Source organism: Neovison vison, chromosome 1 (assembly GCF_020171115.1).
Source record: "Neovison vison isolate M4711 chromosome 1, ASM_NN_V1, whole genome shotgun sequence".
NCBI classification, from domain to species: Eukaryota; Metazoa; Chordata; class Mammalia; order Carnivora; family Mustelidae; genus Neogale; species Neogale vison.
In genome coordinates this window covers 187,173,848-187,198,027 of record NC_058091.1, presented here as the reverse complement: position 1 = coordinate 187,198,027, position 24,180 = coordinate 187,173,848, and the positions used below count along the sequence as shown (strand labels likewise).

Below are 24,180 nucleotides of genomic sequence, written 5' to 3'. Positions count from 1 at the left end.
CCCCAAAATGGGATCTTTGTTATGTTATTATTCTGATAACAATGTGTTAAACACAAAGAAATAATATAGTAGACTAAGATAACTAAGATGATAAAATGCAGTTTATGTATGTAGTTAAATAAAATTATCTGTTTTGCATATTAACTAATACTGATGCATTTCTAACTTAGGCAATTCTGGACACTTAGGAACCCGACAAACTTTTCAGTGTAAATACACAGCTACTACAAATATGCTTTCTTCATCTCACAATTATGTCAGAGGGATGACTGTCCATAAGGCATTAATAGTTCCTCAAAATTCATGAGAAGAAACATAGTTTAAAACCACAGTCCGAAAATTAGCAGTTATTGCAGTAAGATTTTATTTTAAGAAATGTGTTTCAATAAACCTTACTATATCATTAACTAGGAATAAATATTAGCAAAATAAATCTATTTTTAATACTCATTCTGATCACTGAAAATCAGAGACTTCAATAGTATAGGCTGATTAAAAAAACCAGATTCTGTAAGAGTTAAACTTAGATTCTTAACTTTAGTCAGATTGCTCTTATTCGTGAACAAGGAAGTGAAAAACATTAAGTTCATGTCCAACAAATTACTAGATGCAGAAACACACTGGCAAACACACATCCCACTGTCAGTAATGGCAGCTGCTCACAGATCAATCTACTTGGATGAGAAAAAGACCTCACCTCTAAGAGGACACATCTTTGTGCTCTGTGATTGTGATGAGTCCACTGGAAACCCACAGTGCCACAGGAAATGGGGTGAATCCAGTCCAATCTACCCATGAAACTGATTAAGAATAATTTGACTAGAAACTGCTGAGAAAATAGACCCTGAAGTGGGTCAGGCGTTTCCAAATAAATGAGACAATTTTTTTCTCTGTAAGCAGGTCTGTCCAATGCAAGGAGGGCACAGAACAGGTGAGTTAGGTCATAATTATTTATTACTATTTATTTACCTATCTCTACATTTACCATCGTCTTGATGCAAATGCATTTAATAACTTACTTAAAAATTTAATTGATTTTCTGGCTGAATCATTCTTGCTTGTGTAGTGAACTGGCATCTTAAAACTCATTTTAAAGATTCAGCGTGTCTTGTCCATTTAGGTTTACGATGATGATTAAAGTAATTTTTGAAATGTTCACTTCATATTACAGAGTGTATCATGATGATATTAATTTTAATAATCATATATAAAATAAATATAAAGGGGCACCTGGGTGACTCAGTACATGAAGTGTCTGTCAGGGTCCTGGGATCAAGCCCCCCATAGGGATCCCTGCTGAACAGGGAGTCTGCTTCTCCTTCTCCCTCTGCCCCTCCCCCGACCATGCTCATGAGCATTCATTCTCTCTCTCAAATGAATAAATAAAATCTTTTAAAAAATAAATAAGCAACATTAGATGAGCATTATCAAAAAAACAGGACTGTGACAGTGGAGTAGTATTTATATAACTTATGATAGAGGTTTATATTGTATAATTGTATGCGGAGTTCGAATAACTATACGTTTACCCAATTTTCTAAAGTCTTCCCTATTCTGCTTCCTATCTTCTCCCAAAGACAAAGGAAAAACAAATGAAAACCAAAAAGTTTAAGTATATCCACTATGGTAAATCTTACAGCTGCGAAGTAAAAAAACAAAAAACAAAAAAAAACTTTTATACTATGTTACTATGTTCTTTCTCTTCTTATGAAACAGCTTTTTTTTTTTTTTTAAACTCTTCTGAACTTTTAGAACCAAACTAAATTGGGAATTTAATCAGATACATTTCAGTCAGATCTCTCTGTGTTAAATTTTAGGATTGGACTCATCCACTTGGATGAGAGTGGCTGTCTAGTTTGGATAATTGGATACATGTCCTACATTATTTCTCTTACTGATCTACTGTAACTTCAGTGTGGTTTTCCAGATAAGTCCTTAAAATAATGTTTAGAAATAACACAGAAAAAAAATATTTTAAAAATGTATTTTTAAAAAATGCTTTTAAAATCATGTTTGAAGGTAAAAAAGCAAAATAATCTGTGTAGATACATATGTATTAGTTCCAGTGTGGTGATAAAAAATGGGGACAGGATGGGGAATAAATCACATGTTTTAACTACGGAATCTGGAGACCAAAATACATTCATGAGAAGCTGAAAATTACCTCCTAAAGGACAACAATCCTCTCGTTTCACAGATGAGGAAACTCAGTTTGACCAAGGTTAAGTAACTTGCCCAAGGTCAAATAGTTAAGTGGTGTCAAAGCCTTGACACATCTCAGATCTTCGGAATCAGATGCTCTAGCCTAAGAGATCAACTAATTCTATCACCTTGTTATAAAGATGAAAACCAGAGTCCCAGAGTATTTGGTGATTTGCTTAAGGTCAAACATCTAGTTGGTAGAAAAGAAAAAGTGACATCCACACCACCTGACACCAGGCCTTGGTGGGTTTTGTTTTTGCTTTTTGTTTAAGATACCACTTCATCAGTCAAACTGCCAAAATCAGAAAGGAGAATTTTCACACAATTAAGATATGAGTTCGCTTAGGTTACCAAAGCATTTGGCAATAGACAGGCAAGAAAATGAAATGAATTAAGGAAACCTATGGGCAGACAGTATGTGTTATAGGTTAATATGCAAATGACTAATCCTTCAAATTAATTAATCAGAACACCAATAATAATGATAATAACACCTAGATTTCACTGAGGGAATATTATGAACCAGGCATTTTACATATGTTTACCTCCTCACTGAATCCCCACAAATTATACATCCTCTGTATTTTTATACAAGTGGAAACTGGGGATTAAAGAGTTGGCACTTGAACCCAGGTCACCCCAACTCCAAATCAGTCAATGCGCTCTGCCTGATGTACTTCTGTATCATTGTAAAATTCTTTGGTACATAAAAAGATAATGAAAAAATATAGAAATTCATTCAAAAACATTACTAGTTAACATTTTACTAATCACATACTCTGTGTGCCAGGCACCATCCTAATTTAAAACCTCATTTAAACATCACAATAAGTCTATCAGATAAGTGCATTATTAGTCTCACTTACAGAGGAGGAAGATGAAGCAGGGAAAGGTTAAGAAAATTCCTCGGGAACTCGAAAGGCATGTAGCAAGTGGAGAAGCTGAGAACATACCCAGAACCCACCTCAGACTCTTAACCATCAGGGGCCAGCTCTTGTGTATAGGGTTTCTGCAGGTACATCTAATCCTTGACCCCAAGAATCCTGTGATGAAGCAAGGGCAACAGAACACACACAAACCTGCAGAAAGCATACACAAACTACACTATTTTCCACATACCAACATTATTCATACGAACAACTAAGGTGGAAGAAGGGGTGACAGCTTGCACCACAGAGGCCCAAAGGGTGGTGCATGAGGGATGGATCATCTAACATGTCCAGGCACAGGTTTCAACTCAAAGAGACCCTGGTTAGTCTAACAAAGCAGATGTCCATAATGGATAAGGTGCCCAAACTCTTTTTTTCCCCTGCATGTTGTTCTTCTGGAGATTAGGTGGGAATCTGATCCACCCACATCCCATCAGGAGACTTTTGTCTTTGAAACTAATCAGGAATAATTTACTGGCTGTTAAACTACAGGGCAAAAACTCCTGTGATGGAAGGAAGCAACAGGAAGGGAAAGGAGATTTGGGGGGTTGGGGGGGATTTGGAACACAAAAGAACACAGAGTCAATTCAAGCATTCATATACTGCTTAAAAAAACACTTCTTGCTGAAGATGTGTTTACTGCGGAAGTAGGCAAAGCTTCATTTAAATTTTTCAAGTAAACCTACATTGTTACTATGCAAACCAAAACTGACTGAAAGAGTAGAAATTTAGATTAAATATAAGCGAAAATTTCCTGACCATATGATTGTTAAACTCTGAAGTTTTATTCAAGGAATATTCAGAATTTCTTGTGAAATTCTTCAAAAATAGCTATCTCCCTTGGCCAGCCATCAGAAATCAAGCATACCTGAATGCTGAGGAGGAGGGCCAGCTGGTGTGTGAACCGCCTCGCAGTCTGATTATTCTTACCATACAACACACACAGTATATACAGGAGGCCTCACCATTAGTTCCAAAAACCCAGTCCACAAAACGTTTAACCTCTAGTTGTACCGATTACTGGCAACTGGTACTGGTGAGTGCAAAGTTGTGGTTTGCGACCTCTCAGGTCATTAAACGCTCAACAAGGAGGAATAGAAGTGTGCATTTTTAACCCTCTTTTCAGATCGGCATACATACAGTCAGTCCTCCATCATTTTCCTCCACTGCGCTTCCTTGGAAATTCTGCCCCAACATCACCTTTTAACATTTTGCTGAGTTCTGTCAGAAAAAGCATGTCACTCCACACAGCCTGCCTAAGTGGTCAGAGGCCACTGACTGGCCAAGTTCACAGCATATAAAACTCAGTTTTCTCATCTGTAAAACAACGGTCATTATAATACCTCCCTAATAAATGCTGCTGTCAGGATTGAATAAATGATAATGAATGGGAAGTCTGTAATGGCATATAATAGATGCTCAATAAATGGAAGTTATTCAGGAAGGCTTCCTTTTCTAGAAGGGCACACAAGGGCTTCTGTGGCTGATAAAAGCAAAAGTGAATCCCTCCTACTCACCTCTGAACAGCCACTAAAGTGCTGCTTAGGGGATGTGGAAAATCTCATTCAAAGAACCATTTCAGGGTCCTCACAGGCTCTCAGAAGCTTGGGAAGACAGGTGGGCAGAGCCCCAAATCCTGAACATCCCTAAATATAACCTGATGCTTGTTGGGTGGTTTCTCCTTTTTTTTTTTTTTTGGTTTTACATAATGGGTTTCTGCTAATGATTTTCATGACCCTTTTTTTTTTTGGTTAAAAATGAAGTTTGAAAACAACTGCTCAGTCCATAAATCAGTGAAATAATTCAAATTCAGTAGAGCACCCCCAAGTTCTGTCTGGAAATATTAAAACTGTCCTGGTTTTTACCACCTTACCATCTAACCACTTATAAAACAAGCCTAATTTGAAGAACATAAGCTTTTCCAGTATTCAGTACTATTTACAAAGCAATTAAACCATGACTAAGATACACAACAGGGCAGAACAATTACGATACATCTGAGAACCCTGTTAACTCATCCACTATAAAGAACAATTCATCGGAACAACTCTACCCCTTGATATTAGAAACACAGCCTCACAGTGACGCACAGCAACATGGTTAACCCACCTTTCTGCCTCAGACACTTTCACCAGATCCCCTTCCCTCTGAATAAACAACTTTCAGGGTCTTCCCCAAATCCATGCCCATGGTTATAACCAGCAGGTCTTCAATCCCAGTTGCTACGAATCTCTGTAATATTCTTCTATCGCTTCTCCCCATCTCTATTAAAATCAAAACCACCATGCAAAGACTAAATTATTTTTTTAGGAAGTAGTTCCTTTTACCCCTGAACAGATGAGCTTTCTCTGGGTCCACAGCATTCCCTGCTTTATTGTGACGTTATTTGTTTTGTTGTTCATTATTAGTAGCCTGAGCGAAGCAGAACATTTTGATCACTGCCTTGACAACTAATGAATTTTTCTAATTGTCTTGGCATTTGCCCGCATGTGGTCTTTAGCACTGACATGTTCACATCAACTATCACAGAAGACCAGGCATTTAGGACGAAGGGGTGCTTGCAGTATCAGTCAAAATGAGTAACAATTCAAATACACTGCTGGTTTTACTGTATATTTATTAAAAATCACTTTGCAGTCAGGACACATGAGGATTTCTTTTTAAGGATGTTTACTTATCCAGTTAGTAAATGTACTGGGGTGGTTTTCACTAAAACATAAGTCAGCCAGCTGTTTGTTTGGGTTCTTGAATTGAATGGTAAAAATACAGGCAGCTTTTACTCAAAGTACTCCACGTTAAACAAGGGAATCTGTTCCATATTTAAATGATTTAATTTTCCTTTTTCAAAAAAAAAGTAAAAAATTTTCACGTCATAAGAACATCCCCTCTTCGGAACTTCAGAACTTTCATTTCAGATGGCATATGGTTCTCCCTCACCCATCTGATACCCCGGGGATGCTGAAGCACTTAGGAGACCCAAGAGAGTGTGTAATCTGACATGACAGCTGAAGGAGGAAAGGCTGACAGAAGCCTCAGAACAGGTATCAGGGAGGGGAAAGGATTCTTCTGGAATCCAGGTTTACCCCCTCATCTTTCTTCCAAGTCCACCAGAATGTGACATTTCATTTGCCCTTGAGAAGACAGCATCACTGGCAGGAGGGTTTCACTCAGAGCTGGGATGATGGACCCACCAAGACAAAGAGCTCCACGTACTTTAAACTTCTCCGAAACAGACAAGGCAGAGAGTGTTTCTGCACTTCAGTCTCTCAGATTCTCTGTAACCCAGCATAAGCTCCTGCTGGCTTTGTAGTCGGCTTCCCTTTCCTCCATAGGGCGAGCATTTACGAGTTCAGCTGTGGGCCCGTTTAATTTCCCTCTGCAGCCTTTCTTCTCCTCCTAACACATGCGCACTTGAGCCTGGCTCTGGGGTGCTGACTAAGGAGGAACAATGGGAGGCTTTGAGCAGGCCTCAGCCCCAGACCCAGTCAATATTTACTTCAGTTTGGAGCCACCGTTTTAAAGCTCCTTCCAAGCAGAACTCAACAGTGGGGGGTCCCCGGAGGTTTCTAGATTTTACTTTAACACGGGGGGAAAGGGGTAGTGCCGTGGGTAGAGACAGAGTAAATTGATTACTGTCCAAACCACTTTCTCAGAGAAAATAAGGGAGGCTGTTCCACAAAACAGGTTAAACTTTCAATACTAATTAGCAATTTATAACAAGAAAAACCAATCGTCTTCCAACACTGATTACCGCGGTCTTAAAACTCCGTATCTGGCTGAAGTGCAAATCCACTTAATGTGACCCCTGTATATCTTGTGAGCAGGAGTCTGATCCTATCAACCACCCAAAGCTTGCCAATATTTGCCTACCCTGCCTGGAGTAGTTGTGCAAGGACCCGCGCCGGTTAGTCCATATTCCTTGACTGACTGCCAGACGAGAGCTTCTGTATACTACCAATCCAAGTGTGTCCTAAAATGACGTTGTGGTTCTCAAACACAGTGAACTACGAGTATGCATTGGTATATACCATATGATATTTACATAGAATAAGTACATGTGTCTGCTATCTGGGCAATATTGGGAATGCTGGTTCTTGGCTTTGAAAACAGTAACTGAAAAAAAAAAAAAAAAAAAAAAGTCAGTCTCCCCAAGAGTGAGAGTGGCTAACTACAGAATGGAGGTGGGAGATGGGTAGGAGGAGTGGCTATTTGTCTGTGATACTATATCACAATGGAGTTTGCCCGTGGATTTACACTGCCTTTTGTTGAGATAAATGTAGAGACACTCATTAATTAAAAAAAGAATTATTTAACTGTAAACAGCTTTATATTTGCCTAGTCAACTTAATTTAAAAAAAAAAAATTCAATTGTAATAAAAGTAACCTAAAGTGAGAGTAGGGACATTTTACTAAAATGATTAAGGCCATATAAAATCACTAAATTCCAGTTAGATACCAGAGGAAAGAAATTCATAGTTGCCTGCTCTAACCAATCATAATGCTCATTATTTCATTCAAATAAACAAGTCATCACCATCATCTATAGTCTAAGCATGTAAAATACACTGACATGATTTGGCATTTCACAAAAAGAATAAAGAGAATTCAAATCATCCCTCCTCCAAAAAAATATGAGGTAAAAGGTTAGGTATACTAGGATTGGCTTGTTCAATTATGTTTGTCTAAACTCATCAAATGCACTGGAATAAGTTCAGCTCTAATCTTTGCTACATTACATACTGTATTAATAAAAAACTAAATAATTAAAATGCAGCTCAGTTCAATCATTTCAACATCTTAAGGAATTACTGGATTGCTATACACTCAAATGTGATCAATCAGCATGCTCTCGTGGAAAGACTAGACTGAGTCAGCCTAGCTGAGAGAAAGTCTCCGGCTGATATTTTTGAACCAGGATATAAGACTATAAGGAATTAGTTTTTCAATAATACGAAGTGTCAATAAGTAAGTCATCAAAATTTAAACTTCTTGAGTACCCTTTTGCCAAGAAAGGAAGCCTGGAACAAGAGAGGGATTGTAACCATTAATCATTTATCAGACACTGAATCCAAGTAACACAAAATTACAAAGTTTTACACTTGAAATAAACACACAGCAAGCTCATTCCCTTGATAAATCTTAACGTCCAATGTAGGGAGGACAAAAGAAATCCGCTTTTCTATAAAATGATCTGAGAGTAACAAAGGTCAGTCTAGCATTCTAGTGAGCACAGCAATTTTAAATATCAGAACACTGATCTTTAAAGGAAAATCAGTGTGCACAGTTATCAATGTTCTTTCAAGTAATTTCTTATTCAATATCCTCACTTTTATTTCTACTTGCCAAGTGCTGCCCTTAGCTGTCACTAAATTTCTGGGTACAGCACATAGGATCATTGATAATTTTCCTTATAAATTATTATTTTGTTGTTTAGGCATAAGTGAGGTTTATACCTTCAGGAGTAAAACAACATTACAAAATAATCGTGTAAGTATATGATTGCAATTTTAAAACAAGTAACAGGCACATTTGCTATTCTCCTAAATAACTATAAACATATGAAGTAAAACCTGTTTTGAATAACCACCAGACAATTCTACAGAAAAGTGGCCCTTTGACAGTAATGGGTTACTCAGGTTTCAATGCATTAAAATATGTGTTCCTTGACAAATTCTGTTTCCTTTCTCAGCTAGATGCTGTTATGATCTATTTATGTTCCTAACATCAATGCGTGTATAATTAATATGTACTAAGTTTAAAAGCAGTCGATAACAGGAGTTTTTTAAGCACAGAGGCGTCAAGAGGCTAAACCCTGTTCTTCTGGCAGCAGGATTCAGAAGAATCCAAGGATCCCAGGGACAGCCGGGCTGCCTGTAAGGAACAGCCCCAGACAGGAATTGATTTGTTTCAACAAGCTCCTCATTGGAAATACAAGCATTCTCCAAGAGGGTGTCGGTATTCATTAATTTCTCCTTTGAGATGGAGATATCTCATTATACCTGTGAAGTCCAAAGCAGAATATTAGGGTTTTAAAACTCAAGAAGAAGCAACATGGAACAGAGAGGAGACGAAGGGGCACTAAAAATAAACTTGACCAACGTTAACAAAGGAGATCCAAAATTCCTTTCTGGGGTAAAATGGGCCTGGTAGACTTGCCTCTCGCGTGTCATTATTTGCATATTATTACCCTTGTAGAAATCAGAAGATAAAGCCTAAAACATAAAATACAACTCAACCTATCTTTAAAACGGTCAATTCTTCCACGACGCGCTGAAATCAAGTTTTTATTTGTGTTTTCTATGCAGCATACAAGAATGCACAGAATTTTAAAAATGAACCAGGACAAAGTGAGCTGACCTCTTCAATCTCTACCTTTCATAACTCCATTTTCAAAGGCCCGTCACAGATGTACTTTCCTTTGAATTTTTACAAATCTGAGGGAGACATTATCTTTATTATGCCCATTTATTTATTACTAGGGTGAGGGAACCAAGGCTTAGCTTCATCACTATGAATGGCATTCTGAGCAACCAACTAGAGCTGAAATTTAACCAGATCTGAAGTACAACCAATAAAATGTTTACAAAGACAACTAAAAAAAAAAAAATCTATTCTGATGGTAGGTGTTTAAATATCTCACTCTGAGCTCTTGCCTATACACCACCACCCAAACCCATTTAAAGCTGTACTCACAACAGCCGCTATTATAAAAACTCAAAAGAAAAAAAGGTTTTATTTTACGCAGCCAGAACAGTCTATAAATGTTCACGTATCAGTGTTCCTAAGGACTTGATTACGACCTATTAATCTGATGACAAATCGCTGTTAATAACTTTGAGTTAAATAAAAACTATTTAATGTATTTATTTCCCCCTTTTTTCTTAAATGAAGGTCAACGCATAATAATTAGAACTAGTCAGCATCTTCTACTTCACCTGAGCACGGGGAGGAGCACAAATCTTAGGTGTATCCACTCATTTGGAAAAAAACATTCTTTAGAGATATGCAAACGACTTTACATTTTAATCAATGACGATATCCTGTCTCTAAATGTAATAATCTTCTAAACACATACTATACTTCGCTTTTAGGAACCACATAAGTTCACACATAGTCACAGAAGAGTCTCAAATTCCTGTATTGGTGAGAAGCATAAAACTAGAAACTAAGCAGATGCCATCTCAAAGTCATTATCTCAGAATGCTTACCTATAATAATACACCATGGGGAGCATAAGAATAAACCTACAAAAAAAAAAACTGCAAAGAGTAAACCTTTATTTACTATTCTTAATAAGAATCATAGTTCTTATAAAATGCTACCCAGTGTTTTAATTAAATCCATTTTATCAAGAATTTTAAAATGAAAAGATTTGCTTCTGTTTGATAATTATAAAAAAGTTGGTAAAAACTGTTATAAAAACAAAAGGATACTTGATTTAAGAAGGCTCACCATCCTTTCCCTTTTTTTTTTTGTTTTTATTAAAATATAGCTGATTTATAGTACAAACAGCTCCATCTTTCTTTTTATAATCATTCCAGAAAGGTAATTTTGGTTAAGTAAGTCAACTCAGTGATGCTTTCAAAGACTTTCGAGTTCACTTAGGAGATTAGGAATATTGTATTTATACACACAGAGTGAAGAACAGAAAGGGTAAGGAGGAAGAGTAATCTGAATTTAACTAGTTCCATCCTTTACTTCTTAATACAAGCATCCCATGATATTTGTTCTGCAAATCAAGTGATATATAGACTGTGAAAAAAAGTGGAAGCGTATTTACAGACTTTATATTACCTGGACTGTGGAGGAACAAAGATTTCCCACAAAGGACACTAGAATCAGAGAATTTTAAAGCAGGAATGAAAGTTTTTTATAACTCTATTGGAAGCGTAGGCTCCTGTAAGAGCCACTCACAACCAACTCAGCCTGTGGGAGCAGACACACTATTAGTCATCTTCTCTGCTATATGTAAAATGAACATTTTGGGTTCATTTAAGCATTCCAATTTCAAAGAGAAAGTGTTAAAAATCTGTTTCTAAGGTGTAATTCTGGCATTGCCACATAAAATACATCTGGGGAGGGTTTGCAGATAAATATCCTGAGACATTTATGACAGGACTCTCCTAAAACTTTTTGGACCAAAGCAATATTTTCACCCCAGTAGAAGTTGTCTAAGTAAAACTTACAACAAAATCCCTAACCTATTACTTTGGTTCATGGCGGATTTTTAATGACGCATAAACCTCCTTAGGAAAAGCTATTTTATCTGAGAGTTGGGGGAAGTGGCTAAAAATGAAGACTACTAGGTCTTAGGACAAATCACTTTCCCTTGTGCAAATACTAAGCCATTTTGGAAACTAAAGAACTGTAAAGTAAGTTCTATATAGTAACTTCCTATATATAGGAAGTTCAGGGCAAATATAACCAAGAATCCTAGGTGAGGAGCCTGAAGTAATCTCTCTCTCCACTGACTTATCTGGAAACTTGCTGCCCAAACTGTGGTGCACAGGCCAATTGCCTCATATCACCTGGAGCTTGTTCGAGATGCGCACTCGCAGGGCCCTGCCCCAGATCCACTGAATTAAAATCTGTATTTCAGCAAGACCTCCAGAGGATCTGCATGCAATTAGACTGTGAGAAGCAGTGATCTAGAAATTGCTAACCGAATGCTTCATGCAGGAATGCTGTTTACACTGTTTACTGGGGTATCTCTAGTACAAGAACAATACCTGGCCCACAGTGGACACTCAATAAATATTTGCTGAATAAATCCATATGTGAACATTTCTTATAGCACTATCTATTCTGTGTATAAAACTGTTGTAATTGCACAAAACTGCAAGTTCTCTCAGGGTACAGATGCTGTCTTTGTCTCTGAAGCTGCTGTGTGCCTACCAGTGCTTGTACATATCACTCAGTTGATATTTTATCAATTGTAACTTTTTTAGATATTCAATACAGGAATATATTACTATACTTAGATATTGGCTATCATAGTACTTTAATGTGAAAACTTTGGAAAAGTAAGTTAAAATCAATATATAATTTCTAAATTCACCCATTTGGCTTTGGTTTTAAGTATACTACAGAGAATTCACCCAAGGAATCAAGAAAGTAATGGAAAACATTATATAGGGCCAAGTCCTAATTCCACATAGTACCAGAGAACAGGGATGGCACGGATGATTGAAATCCAAAATTGATTCCAAAACCTCATGTTATTCAATAGCCTCAAAGTCTTTTCTTACCAAATCTCATACCAAAGCTGCTCTAAGTTTCAGAGATGTCATTTTTTAGTTTTCTTTTCTTTCTCAAATCCACCTCCCAATCACATAGGCCCAGAAACAGTGAAATGGCCAAAGCCATCCAAAAGGAAAGACTGTGATAGAGAGATCTACATCATAAACAAACTAGGTAATTAGTTCTCAAATCACCAGATATCAACACAAAAATCTGGAATTAGGAAGTAACAATTTGTAAAAGAGGGAAGTGTTAAGAAATAATCAGACACATTAACGGCATCTACAGAGGTATCCATAACAGGCCCATTCCAAAGTAAAATTCAAAACAACGAGATACTCAGAGTCAAAATGACTGCTGGTTCTCTCAGTCCATATAATAAAGGGAGAGACACTAAAGTAAGGACTCCCTCCTCAGTCAAGAATCTCTTTGTTTCTTATTAAGTAACTGAATCAGATGGTTTTTTATGCTTTTTTGTTTTGTTTCCAGGAACCCAGAGTTTCAAGTGAAGTCATCTGATACGTCTGACCCCATACATATATATTCATATGGAATATCCTATATATTTATACATCCCCCTCCCAACACACACACTGCCATGTTTTTGTTTTCCCAAGAGTATAGTTGACAATGGTGATAGCTGAGTGTGTAATTAGTTTTCATTGTTCCCCTGACAGCTATAGTTCCATATAAGACCCTTCTCTTTTTATGTTGTAAATGCTATGGAAAAAATACAATAATAAGAGGCATTTAATTATGGGTCCAGCAACCATAGTGGGAATATTGCCAGAAGAGAAGGAAACCTCTGGGACAGCAAAAACATATATTTGCAGGGAAGGAAAAAAGGTTTGTTCTTCAGTTACAGTAATTCTCAAAATACTGATGACAAGCACATGATGGGAAAATTTTGAATTTTTCCCTGAGTCTCTACTGACAATAAAGTAGGTTTAAAATGCTCTATCAATACTAAAACCAAGAATACTACTGTATCTGTGCTAAAATATTAATAAGAATAAAGGCATTGTTTATTCATAAGGGAAATACTCTTTAGCTTTGTTTTGATACTATCAGTGAAGAGTACAAAGATTCAGTTTCAAATTTTACTTTTTGCTTTGCTTTTCACGGAATTAAATTAGCACTTGTGAAATCAAATATCTGGGTGCTCCACTCCCAGAGGCTTACTTTAATTTGTTTTATACAGTATTTAAAATAAAGCATCCCCCCGAGTTGCTGTCATGGCGGACACCAGATCTGTCACTGAGGTCCTTTCTCGCCTGATTAATTAGTAATTGGGAGACACATTTTGGCAGCTTTCATTTCCCTATTATTTTCTCTAGTTTGACACAAAACCCTGTCAGAAGCCCCACGATTTGAACTGTACCCCTCTTAGTGCTGGGTCACTAAATTTTAATAAATGGAGCCCCTACCAGAAAACTACCGAAATAGGCATAAAAGTTTATTGAAGCAGTAACAGTAAACAAATATATGAAAAAAAACACTGAATGCCACAGTATCTAAAACATTAATGGTCTGTCTGAACCCAAGGGTTATTGGCAAGATTGCAGGACGGAAACTAAAAGAAAAGGCCTTTAATAAAACCAGTGCTTTCATCTGTCTTTAAAATATATATATTAGTTAAATAAAGCCGACAAATGCTTTGGTGCAGCAGAGCTATACATCTGAGCCTCCTCCATTATCCCAACCCGACGAATGAATTTACTGGGAGGCAAAGATTGATAGTGGCTACAGGAATACAGAACCCATCCAGAAGTCACAAAAGCTCTGTCTGAGCCAAACAAAGAAACATTTTTCATAAAAGGTAAGGTGAGGAACTTAAAAGTGAAGCTAAAAAGACTGATACTTCAGAGACCTGCAAACAGCTACAGAATCAGTTTCAGGTTCTCCATCTCAAAGTGTCAGTCACTTCAAAAAAGCATCTTGCTACTATGGTGGCTCAGGACACTTGTGTGCCTTGGCAGCGGCCATGCTGTGTGGGTCAGAGGTCACAGCTTCCACATTCCGACATCTGTCTGTATTTTCTTGCCCTGAAACAATAGAAGGGGAACGAGGCTCATTTGCTCCCACTTTGTTTAACCTAATTGTTAAACACGAAGGATCACTTCCCCATATTTAGAATTAGTCTTCCTTTTCTTTCCATTCCCATTTGTTTCCATAAAATTAAGTACAATAAAACACCTAACCAAGAGGTTAAGCCCCTCCCCTACATTATTAAATTTCGGTAAATGTGACAAAGTCATATGTCCCGCAGGTGTCTGTGGAACACGCAACATCAAGTATCATGTCTACCACCATCAAAATCCAGATCACAATTTGCACTATAATTATCCAGCCAAAAGAGGCCATGCCTTGATTTTATCCAAGCCATAAAAGTGCATTTTAGTATGACAAAATACTTTCCTAAAATGCATTTTCACAATATGAAGCAAGAGCTAGTTGTTAGCTATGGCCTCTACATACATAAATAAGTCACTAATAAGACTCAGAATGGACCCTCTGACAGCTTAGAAGCAACAAGAAAAAGCAAAAGTATTTGTTAGTCCGTTTAAAACAAAAAGGTCACTTTGGACACTCAGTTACTCCAGTCCTCTCCATCAGCCAGTCAAAAAAACAAAAAAAATGGATGGATGATGGATATCAGAGGGAAGCTCTGCAGTACAAAAACTATCAACTCATACCTGGATTTCAATAAGGACTCTAGGAGATGTATGCCATTTCTTAAAACATGCATTTTATTTATCACCTTTGTATTGCATCAGCAATCACCCAAAATCCTACTTCTAATGAACGGAAGCAATCTGTGACATAAGTAGTTTTCAATCTGTGCCCAGTTTAATCAGGCTGACTGAGTCAGGTTACTTTGAAATTAATCTTAAGGAAGTTCTGTTTTTACTGCAGTTCATGGGAATAATGTTCCCAGGCATCATCAAACAGATGCAGTAGCAAGAAGTTTAGTATAAATTTTTGGTAAACTTTACTAGGCCACATGTTCTTCCAAATGGATCCAAAAATACAAAACGTGGTGGAAAATACAGCAGATTCAGTTGATATATTCTCATAATTTTTAATAACAAATATGAATTCATTGCCAGTATAATTTTCTCTATTTCCTATAAGAACCCACAAGAACGGTTTAGTAATGAGAGAACGAAAGCCTAGATTTCAGGGACAAAAAGGCTCTGATTTCACATAATGTTTCTGAAGGCACCCCAAATGTTTCATTTTTAAAGATACCTATACTTTTATCATCACCTCTTACTAGAGAGGTACCGCTGAGCGATTTGGGGGGAAAAAATATTGGTTGACCTAAAAAGGGCTGCTTAGAACAATCAAAAAAAGGAAATCATGATTTGGTGTGTGTAAAGGGGGGTGACCATAGGAGCTATTAACATACTACTTTGAAATTAACAACGTATTATAAGCTACAAAAGAAAAATACGTATGTAAACATGGTATAGCCCAACATTTAACATTAAAATATGTCCAAGTTTAAAATATATTATTATTAATTAAAACATCCTTTTTTTTCCACCAAATACAAGAAGATAGCATTTTAATGAACTCACAAATAATTTGAGAGAGCTTTAAATATAGAGCCCTGCCAAAATTATTATAAAGTGGTTCAGTCCTTCCTATCATCCATATTCATTTCCGGACCATTTTCATGAAAGAAATAAAATCGGTCTTAAAACAAGATGGCTGCTTCCAAAAAAAAAAAAAAAAAACCACAAAAAACGCTGATTTAACAGAAAGCCAAAAACCTAGCTTTTCTAAATTGGGGAGAAAAACTTAGTCATCGTCCCCCCCAATCTCCAAGCACGTCTTCACACATTTCCACACGGAAAACTATACATTACACTGTGCAGTTATTTAAAATTATCAATTTTTTTAAAAAGGTCTAATCTTTGTGTGCCAATAATATAATTGTCCAATACGTCAACCTACAGATATCACATGACCAAAATTCCCATGTCATAGCCGAATCATGATCATCACTCATGGAAAACAGGTCACTTGCAAGTAATAACAGGAATACTACTAATGTTCTCTGTATCTCTTAAAGAAAGCCATCATAAAATATCCAGTGATATCCCATTACAAACACAACAACTGTATTGGACTTTTTTTGAAGTAAACAGCCTAGGAACTTAACTGTCAGAGTCTCTCCTTGAATTGCACTTTGCTGACCTTCCCTGAAGCAAATGGCAGATTAATTCTATGACATACATTATAAATATTAAAAGCATTCCCCTACATTTTGAAATAATTTTTAAATAGGTTTTCTTAAAAATCACTCAAAACTATTTTTATTTCTCACTTGACTGGAAAATAAGACCTGACAGTAACATTTTCTTCAACCTGTCAACTGTCAATTGTATGAAGGATGTTTCTAAAGATGACAAAGGTTTATTTCTCCTTATTGAAAATGATAGAATTCTACCTGAATGAAAGCTCAGGTAACCTGTGACTGTGGTACACCACTATCTCTCAGCAACTAGCTAACTTATGTAGGAGTTTTCACTATTTTAAAGTAATGTTTTTATTGAAATCTATGGCTGTTTGAAAACTATACTCAAAAGCCTCAAAACCAAGAGTTTATATCCACACCCATTTCACATTCCAAAACAGTGAACAGATTTCAGTAGTTTATAATAAATCTTTCCAAGTGGGACAAGGAGTAGAGATTATCAAGAATACTAAGATACAGGAAAATATTTCCATTTATAATCAAACTATGTGTAATAGTTATAGTACCAAAAAACCCACCTTACTTCTTTTGAATTTTAAACTAAGCAGTTCTATTGTTTTTGTGCCCTCTTGTTTACAACTGACTTAAGTTTAAAGACCTAAACGCAGACAAATTTAAGAGGAAATAGACCTCCTGGTTATGAGGAATATCCCATTCAGAAACACTGGAATTTCAAATTAATCACAAGAAACTTTTCTACAAAACAGGTCAGGATATAGGTTCAGAAGCAAATGAAAATATAAATCTAATAATATAAATCAGGCCCTTAAAAGAGACAGTAATTTATTGATGTTTAGCTGTCTAAGACCACCAGCATAAGACAAATCACTAAAAGTGAATATTAATACCTCATTTCTTATACTCCTCTTTGAGGTTTTTATACCTGAATATGAAGGTGTTATCCATCACAAATGATCAAAAGCCAATTTTTTCTCAGTTCGGAAGACTGATCATGTCTGAATATCCTGGGTAAGTGGCCAGGGCCTTCCACACAGTACTTAGGGACACACAGGCTTCCTTTCCAACATGAAGATTCTAATCAGATCTGCTATTTTAACACTTTGTATACTATTTCTAAAAAGAACATTGAGAATATGGAACCAGCAACATAGACTGGTTCCTTACAAAAAATAAAATGTAACTTTTAAAATCCTCATTGCTCCTGGAAGTTATTCAAAACAAATAAAAAAATGAAAAGGGTTGAGTGGCATCTTTTTAAAAAAACTATTAAAGCAAATGATTTATAGTGAGGGAAAACCCACTAAACAATAGATAAATGCTGCCCACATGTAAAATTCTGTTCTCAACATTTTAACTAAGGTCTTGTTCCACTTTGTATTTTAATGTATTCTCTTCCTCAAAGGTACATTCTTTTAGCATATTCTTCTACCAAGCTTGCGGAAGGCCAGGACTCCTGAAGGACTAATTGTATTCATTCATTTTCTTGGCCCAGCATGAAGCTGGTAGCTTGCTTGGTTCATAGCAACAGGGGAGAAGAGAAGGCGCTCATCTTTATCTGTCCCTACCCAACAGGAAATCAGGCCAGTGGACAGAATGCAATGTAATGCCTTGCTCAGAAGGCATCTTGCAAGATTAAATGGCAAGAAATTCACGAGGTTAATTTGCCCTCAAATAACTAAGTGTTCCTTCCAAACCTGATCCTCAGCCTTCAAAGGTGGAAGCCTCTCGTGCTATTGATTATCAGCCAGAACACACATGGCAACAAGATATTCCTTCAGTGAACCTATGGTTTAGTTAATGCCACTAAAACCAACTAACAGGGAGCCATGAACAACTGAAGGCTCTCTCTGATTCTTTTAATCACAGGGAGTTTATTGACCTTGGTCTCATGCTGGAAATGCCAAATTAGACTGTATAGCCAAGTGTACCTCAAATAGCACTGATGTTCTAATCACCTAAAAAAAAAAAAAAAAAAAAAAAGACAGTTGACTATTTCTGAGAACTTATTATGAACATATAATGCATAAAATGGATGGCACAAACATCTCAGTAATTCATTTTTCTTTTCAAACTTTTAGGGAAAAGTGGCCCAAAGCAAGAAGTGTTTTTCCCTTATAGCAATTTGTAAAGTAAAAAAAAGGAAGTGGGGGGGTGGGGGAGGGAGTGGGAAGGATTCACTTCAGGTCTCCAGCAAATGTATTAGGGTAAAAACAGGAGATATAAATCTCTGGCATACTGCTTTATTTTTATCCGGATGTCTACATAAATTCTGACATAAAGATCAAAATAATAAAATTACCTAATTATATCTAATGCATTACACTGAGGCTCAGAGTTGATAAAGTTAAAAAAAATTCTAAATAATGTTTTTTATTTGAGGAACTTTCAAGTTTCTAACATATAAGATATTACTTAAAACATTTAAAATTTCAAAGATAAATTTATACACGCACAAGTTTGGTGATAAAATTAATTCCAAACCAGGTTTAACTTTCCATCCTTCCTCAAAAAAAATTCTTAGATTTAAATCAAACCGATTTCCTTTATTAGTCAGTGGGAAAGGCACAGAGCTAGAATACCAGTAAATGCATAATAAAACATTGATGACTCTGATTTTAAAAAATAAAACAAGTTTATTTTGAAAGGAAAAAATACCCAAGGAATTGTGATCAAGGCAAAAAAAAAGTTATTACCTCTCTCTACTTAGCCACATACACATGATCTGTAAGCCACAAAGGTTTGGGAGTACTGACCTAGAAGTCATATCACTTTCACATCTCCAAGATTACATGTTAACAAAACTAAATGGTGTCAATTACCTGCTACTCTAACATGAAATGTTTAATTTACAAGTCCCTACAAGAGTTTTAAAAGTCCAAAGAAAACATATGATTATGTTAAAATTTAGTATATACTCTGGGTGAATTATAGAGACATTTTTTTTTCTCAACAGAACATAACACTTTAAATTGGTGATACTCAGAACCTAACAGAAGCAAAGCATTAAGTGAGAACCAATACTCTTAAAGTATGCTGGTGGTATTTGCCTTCGTATTATTTTACTATTCCACCCGTTAATGCCAACTAGTAGGAAACATGTCTAATTATCCCTATCATCATTTTGGCAGCTGGTCAAAAGGAACCAAGAACTTTTCAATATATACACAATATTTAAAAGAATATTCTCTTTGGAAGCATTAAACCATTTATAGCACGCTTTAGATTATGAGGCATATTCTTATATTGAGTCATCTCTATCTTTATAAGTGTAGCTGCTATGGGAGAATGTAAATAAAGTTTTATTACAGAAAGTCTCTTTAAAAGTTATTCAAAAGCTTTTTACATTCTTTAAGAAATTAAAGACAAATAACTATATTCTCTTTGACTTAGATATTCATTACTCGAAGTTACTTAGTAACATGCTGGTTCAGAATTCAGCCTAACCTTGAAAGGATCACTCTATTACTATATTTAAGTGAAATCCAGACAATTTTCCAAATTTTTAAAATATGGAAGATGCATTTAGGCAAATGTTATCATATACTTCTATTCAGATTGATATTTCTCGGTTCCTATTTCAGAAATTTGTGCCAATTCAAAACATAAAATTGTTTTTTTGGCCCGCCACCCAATAAATACTAGCAACTAAAAAGTTCTCAGCATTTGAAAATTGAACATCCACTTTCTAGAAGCAAATACCTAGAACGACAGATTCTATCTGATAGCAAATAAATTTAATATTTTTTCCTCTGTTAATCTAGATCTATGGATGCTAATGGTAGAGTCAGTAATGAAAACAATAAACTCTTAGGACTACACAAGTTACAATATAAGGTCTTTAAACCGTGGGATCAAGATATAATACTTAATTCTAATTATATTTAAACAATTTCAAATTCAACTCCATTAGTATAAACTAAAACATATTTACTTCATTTTGACACAGAAAATCCCTTATTAGGAGCTTAAGTGACTTTATCTAAGAAAAAAAAATTTGATCTGTTTAAGTTGCAATGCAAGTTTTTAAGTTTTTTCCAAAAGATTAAGTCTTCTTATCTTATTAGTTTAGCAAGTCCTAAAAAAAATAGGATTTATATAAAATCAGAAGGCATGGTTAGCTTACTTTACAAAATGATATTATTATTAAAAATAAAATGTAAAACACTGAATTTATAAAACTTGAAAATTCTCTAAAATGTTTCTTCATTATCTTTTGAGATAAACTTTGTTTATTTCTAAACTAGTTATTTTGCATTGGCTGCTTTTAAATTACATACAAGCTGGGTTTTCTTAATACATCCCCCCCAAAAAATCTTCTTCAACATTTCAGAGATAAATCTACCTACCAGTCCCCTACTTCTACAGCTATTTCTTAAAGTAAGTTTTACTGCGACAACATATGAAGATAAATGCACCCACAAACCCCTAAGAATACTAAAGTTAGAACTGAATCTCTTGGGAGAGGGGTACATTATCCTTTCTTCTAAACATAATCAAAATGATAATGATCAAATAAAAAGGTATTTCCACAAGCCTCAAATTAGAATACAGACTTGAGGATACCCTTGGTATTTTAAAATTCTACAGATTAACTTTGTCTGGGCAGGTTCAAAGCCACCATGGCACCCTGAGCAGAGTTTTCTACAGGCAGGGCAAATCTATTAAAAAACATGACCTGTGACAAAAATCAATGTGCTAATCTCAATCCAAACAACAGTATCAAAAGCATAAAACAGAGATAACCTAAGATAACATGTCCTCAAACTAACTCAGACTAGCTTGACAGGTTAAGAAGGAGGGGGGAGTGGGGTGTTGCTGACTCTTTCTGTTTTAACCTAGGATGACTGGAACACCCAAGTATCCAAGTAAATTAAAACTATGAGGAAAAGATCACACTGTTAAGTTTGGAGTGGGAAGGAAAAGACGACTAAGCACAAAATGCCCCACATTCAACTAACCAGTTTCACTGTTGTTTTATTTAATAGGGCGCTAAACTTTAGAAACAGGAATTCTTTATTTCGTATATGCTGTTTAATAAAGCCCGGGGGGGAATAAAACCAACCAACATAATGAGCCTTGCTTTTAACACCATCACAACTGGAAAGCTTGCTCTATTTGTCTTGTCAGCTTTAATAAAAGGCATCTCCTCTAGCGGGATGGCTTCTCTTTCTTTTCCTAATAGTGGTAAGTGGCATGTCAAAGAAATAGCTTCCCATCCCACCACCCACCTTCAGAAGACAATTTTTTTTTTTTTTTAAACCAAACGTTCAGGGATGTCTCCAGTTTTGCCAGGCGGTGCAATTTAAGATTTGGGCTACCTGAGTGTAACTATCTGTCCTGGACTAGCAGAGCAGGGTTGGGGATGGAGAGGCAGGAAGACTTTCCTCTCTCAACCGGTCGACCGCTTGTGGGGAAATCTGCCCATCTTCATCTAAGCTGGCATTACTTCAAGAGGGGAATCCCTCCCGAGCTTGAATTCAGGGGGGAAGGAGGGAGGCCGGTGGACACGGCCACCCGGAGGTAGGAAGAACTGGAGGCGCCCGCCAGCCCCCTCTCTCCCATATACCCTGGACGCGCAGCCACCCACTATGCCCTCGGCCTCCCGCCTCTCTCCTCCCAACTTCCACTCCAGCCCAAAGAAAAACCTGGGATTTTAGGTATAAACGATGCTGTTTCCCTCTTAGGCAGGCACCGAAACCAGCTAGCACCTGGAAGCTGGCGGAGGTCCCAGAGTGGCAGAGCATTATGGGCCCAGCGGGGCCGACCGCTGCCCACAGGCGGGGGAGAAAGTAGGGCTCGGAGCTGCTCTGGATCCGGAGGGGTTCCGCAGACAAGCTGGACAACCCTCACTCCTCCCCACTTCCAGAATCCCTGAGCAAGGGACGTCTGCGGGTGGCCAGAGTCCAGCAGGAGCGCTAGGGCGGCCCCAGGCGCCCATCTCTAGCCTTCCGCGTACCCGGCGGGCTTCGGGGACGCCCACAAAACTGTTCCAGGTAATTGCGCGTGTTCCTCCGGCTTCACACCACCAGGCCGTGGACTAAGGGCTCCCACCTCCCGCTAGGCCAACTCCAGCAGCTCGCTCCGCACACATGACGTAACCCGGCATTAGATCAAACTTTCTGGCACCTTGAGCCCACCGGGGGCAAGGAGGTGGGAGAATCCTCTCCCCTGCCAGGCGCGCCGGGCCGAGACTGGGCCAGGGGCCGGATGATTGCCTCGCAGTTAAAAAGGAAAATAAGAGCCTAACGCTTCCGCTTCCCAGCCCCCCTCGCTTCCCCCAGCCCGTGCACTCTGAACGCACCGAGAAAAGGGAAGAAAATTTAAAAAAAGAAAAAGAAAACTTTTGGGATGTTTGGCACGTTCTCCCTGCAGTCCCTGCGCACCCACGCTCCAGGCGGGAACTCTTGGTGGCGCGCACCCGGGACTCCCAGTGCCCAAGCGCTACGCTGGGATCGAGATGCTGGCCGGCTTGCCCGGGTGAGGAAGCAGATAAGTCTCGACCCCCCAGCTCCCGCCTTTTCCGAGTCTCCCCGCGCTCCGCAGAGGCAGCGGATCTGGGCTGCCCCGGGGACTCCCGGCCTCTCTGAGGCAGCTTAACAAAGAGAGGCGCGACAGGAGCGCTTCCCGTGGGCGCCTCGAAAGCCATCAGCGCCCTCACGACGCAGGCTCCGAGGGTGCGCGCCGCCGGCGGCTGGTGCGCGCTGGTCTCCGCCACCACTGCCGCTCCTTCCGCAGGGTGCCGAGGCCCGAGTATCCCCGGCTCTCCGCTCCCCCTATTGCCTTACCTGGGGTTGCTGCTGTTCCAGTAGACGGCGTAGCGGTCGGCGACGGCCTTGGAGCCTGGGTCCTGGCTGAACACACACATCCAAAGCACCAGAAACACCAGCGTCAACATCTCCACGTGCAACATCACGCCTGGCCAGCGGCGGAGCCCCCGACAAGCCGCTCCCGGGAAAGAGCAGGGATCCGGAGGGAGGGAGGGAAGGGGAGAAAGAGAGCAGGAGCCAAATAAATATGAATAAATAAGAATGAAGAGTGGCGAGAAAAGAAAGAGGCGCACACCAAGCTGGGGAGGGGAAGGAGAACGAGAAGAGGAGACGGTGGGGGGGGGGCAAGACAAACTCGCACCCCCACTGGAGGGTTCAGAAGGAAAAAAGGAATCACAAGATGGAGAGAAGCATGCGTGTGTGGTGGCGGCGGCGGCGAGGGCGGGGGAATGGGTGCCAAGCTGTGTCTCGAACGGCGGCGGCAGGCCGGTCACCCCGGGAGAAGGAGGTGCGCACCGGGCCGGGCGGCGGCACCGCGGGTCGGGGCAGGCGGCGGCGCACGCTGCACAGTCACCGGGAGTTGCGCGCCGCGGCCGCGGGGAGACATACACTGGCCCGCCGGGCCCGGCTCAGCGTCGGCGCCGCGGGCTGCGCACGGCTCCGCCGCCGCCCAGGGCCCTCGCAGTGCGCCCCGCTTCGCTCCAAGTTACTTTAGCGGCCGGTGAGAAACTGCAGGAGGAGGTCTCCGTGTGGATGGAGGGCTTCGCGCCTGTGGCCCCGGAGTGTGAGGACCCCCTTCCCGCGTCTCCTCCGT

General features: G+C 38.6%; 1 protein-coding gene across 2 annotated transcripts in view; it reads right to left on the bottom strand.

Moving 5' to 3' along the window:
- The window catches only part of EFNA5 (ephrin A5), a 280,352-nt gene extending 256,421 nt beyond the window's left edge, over window positions 1–23,931 (bottom strand). For both annotated transcript variants that reach the window (XM_044264414.1, XM_044264425.1), the window contains exon 1: window positions 23,385–23,931. In XM_044264414.1, coding sequence (XP_044120349.1) covers window positions 23,385–23,509 — 125 coding nt within the window. In that variant the 5' untranslated portion in view covers window positions 23,510–23,931. The remainder of the gene's footprint in view (window positions 1–23,384) is intronic.
- Window positions 23,932–24,180: the final 249 nt, after the last annotated feature.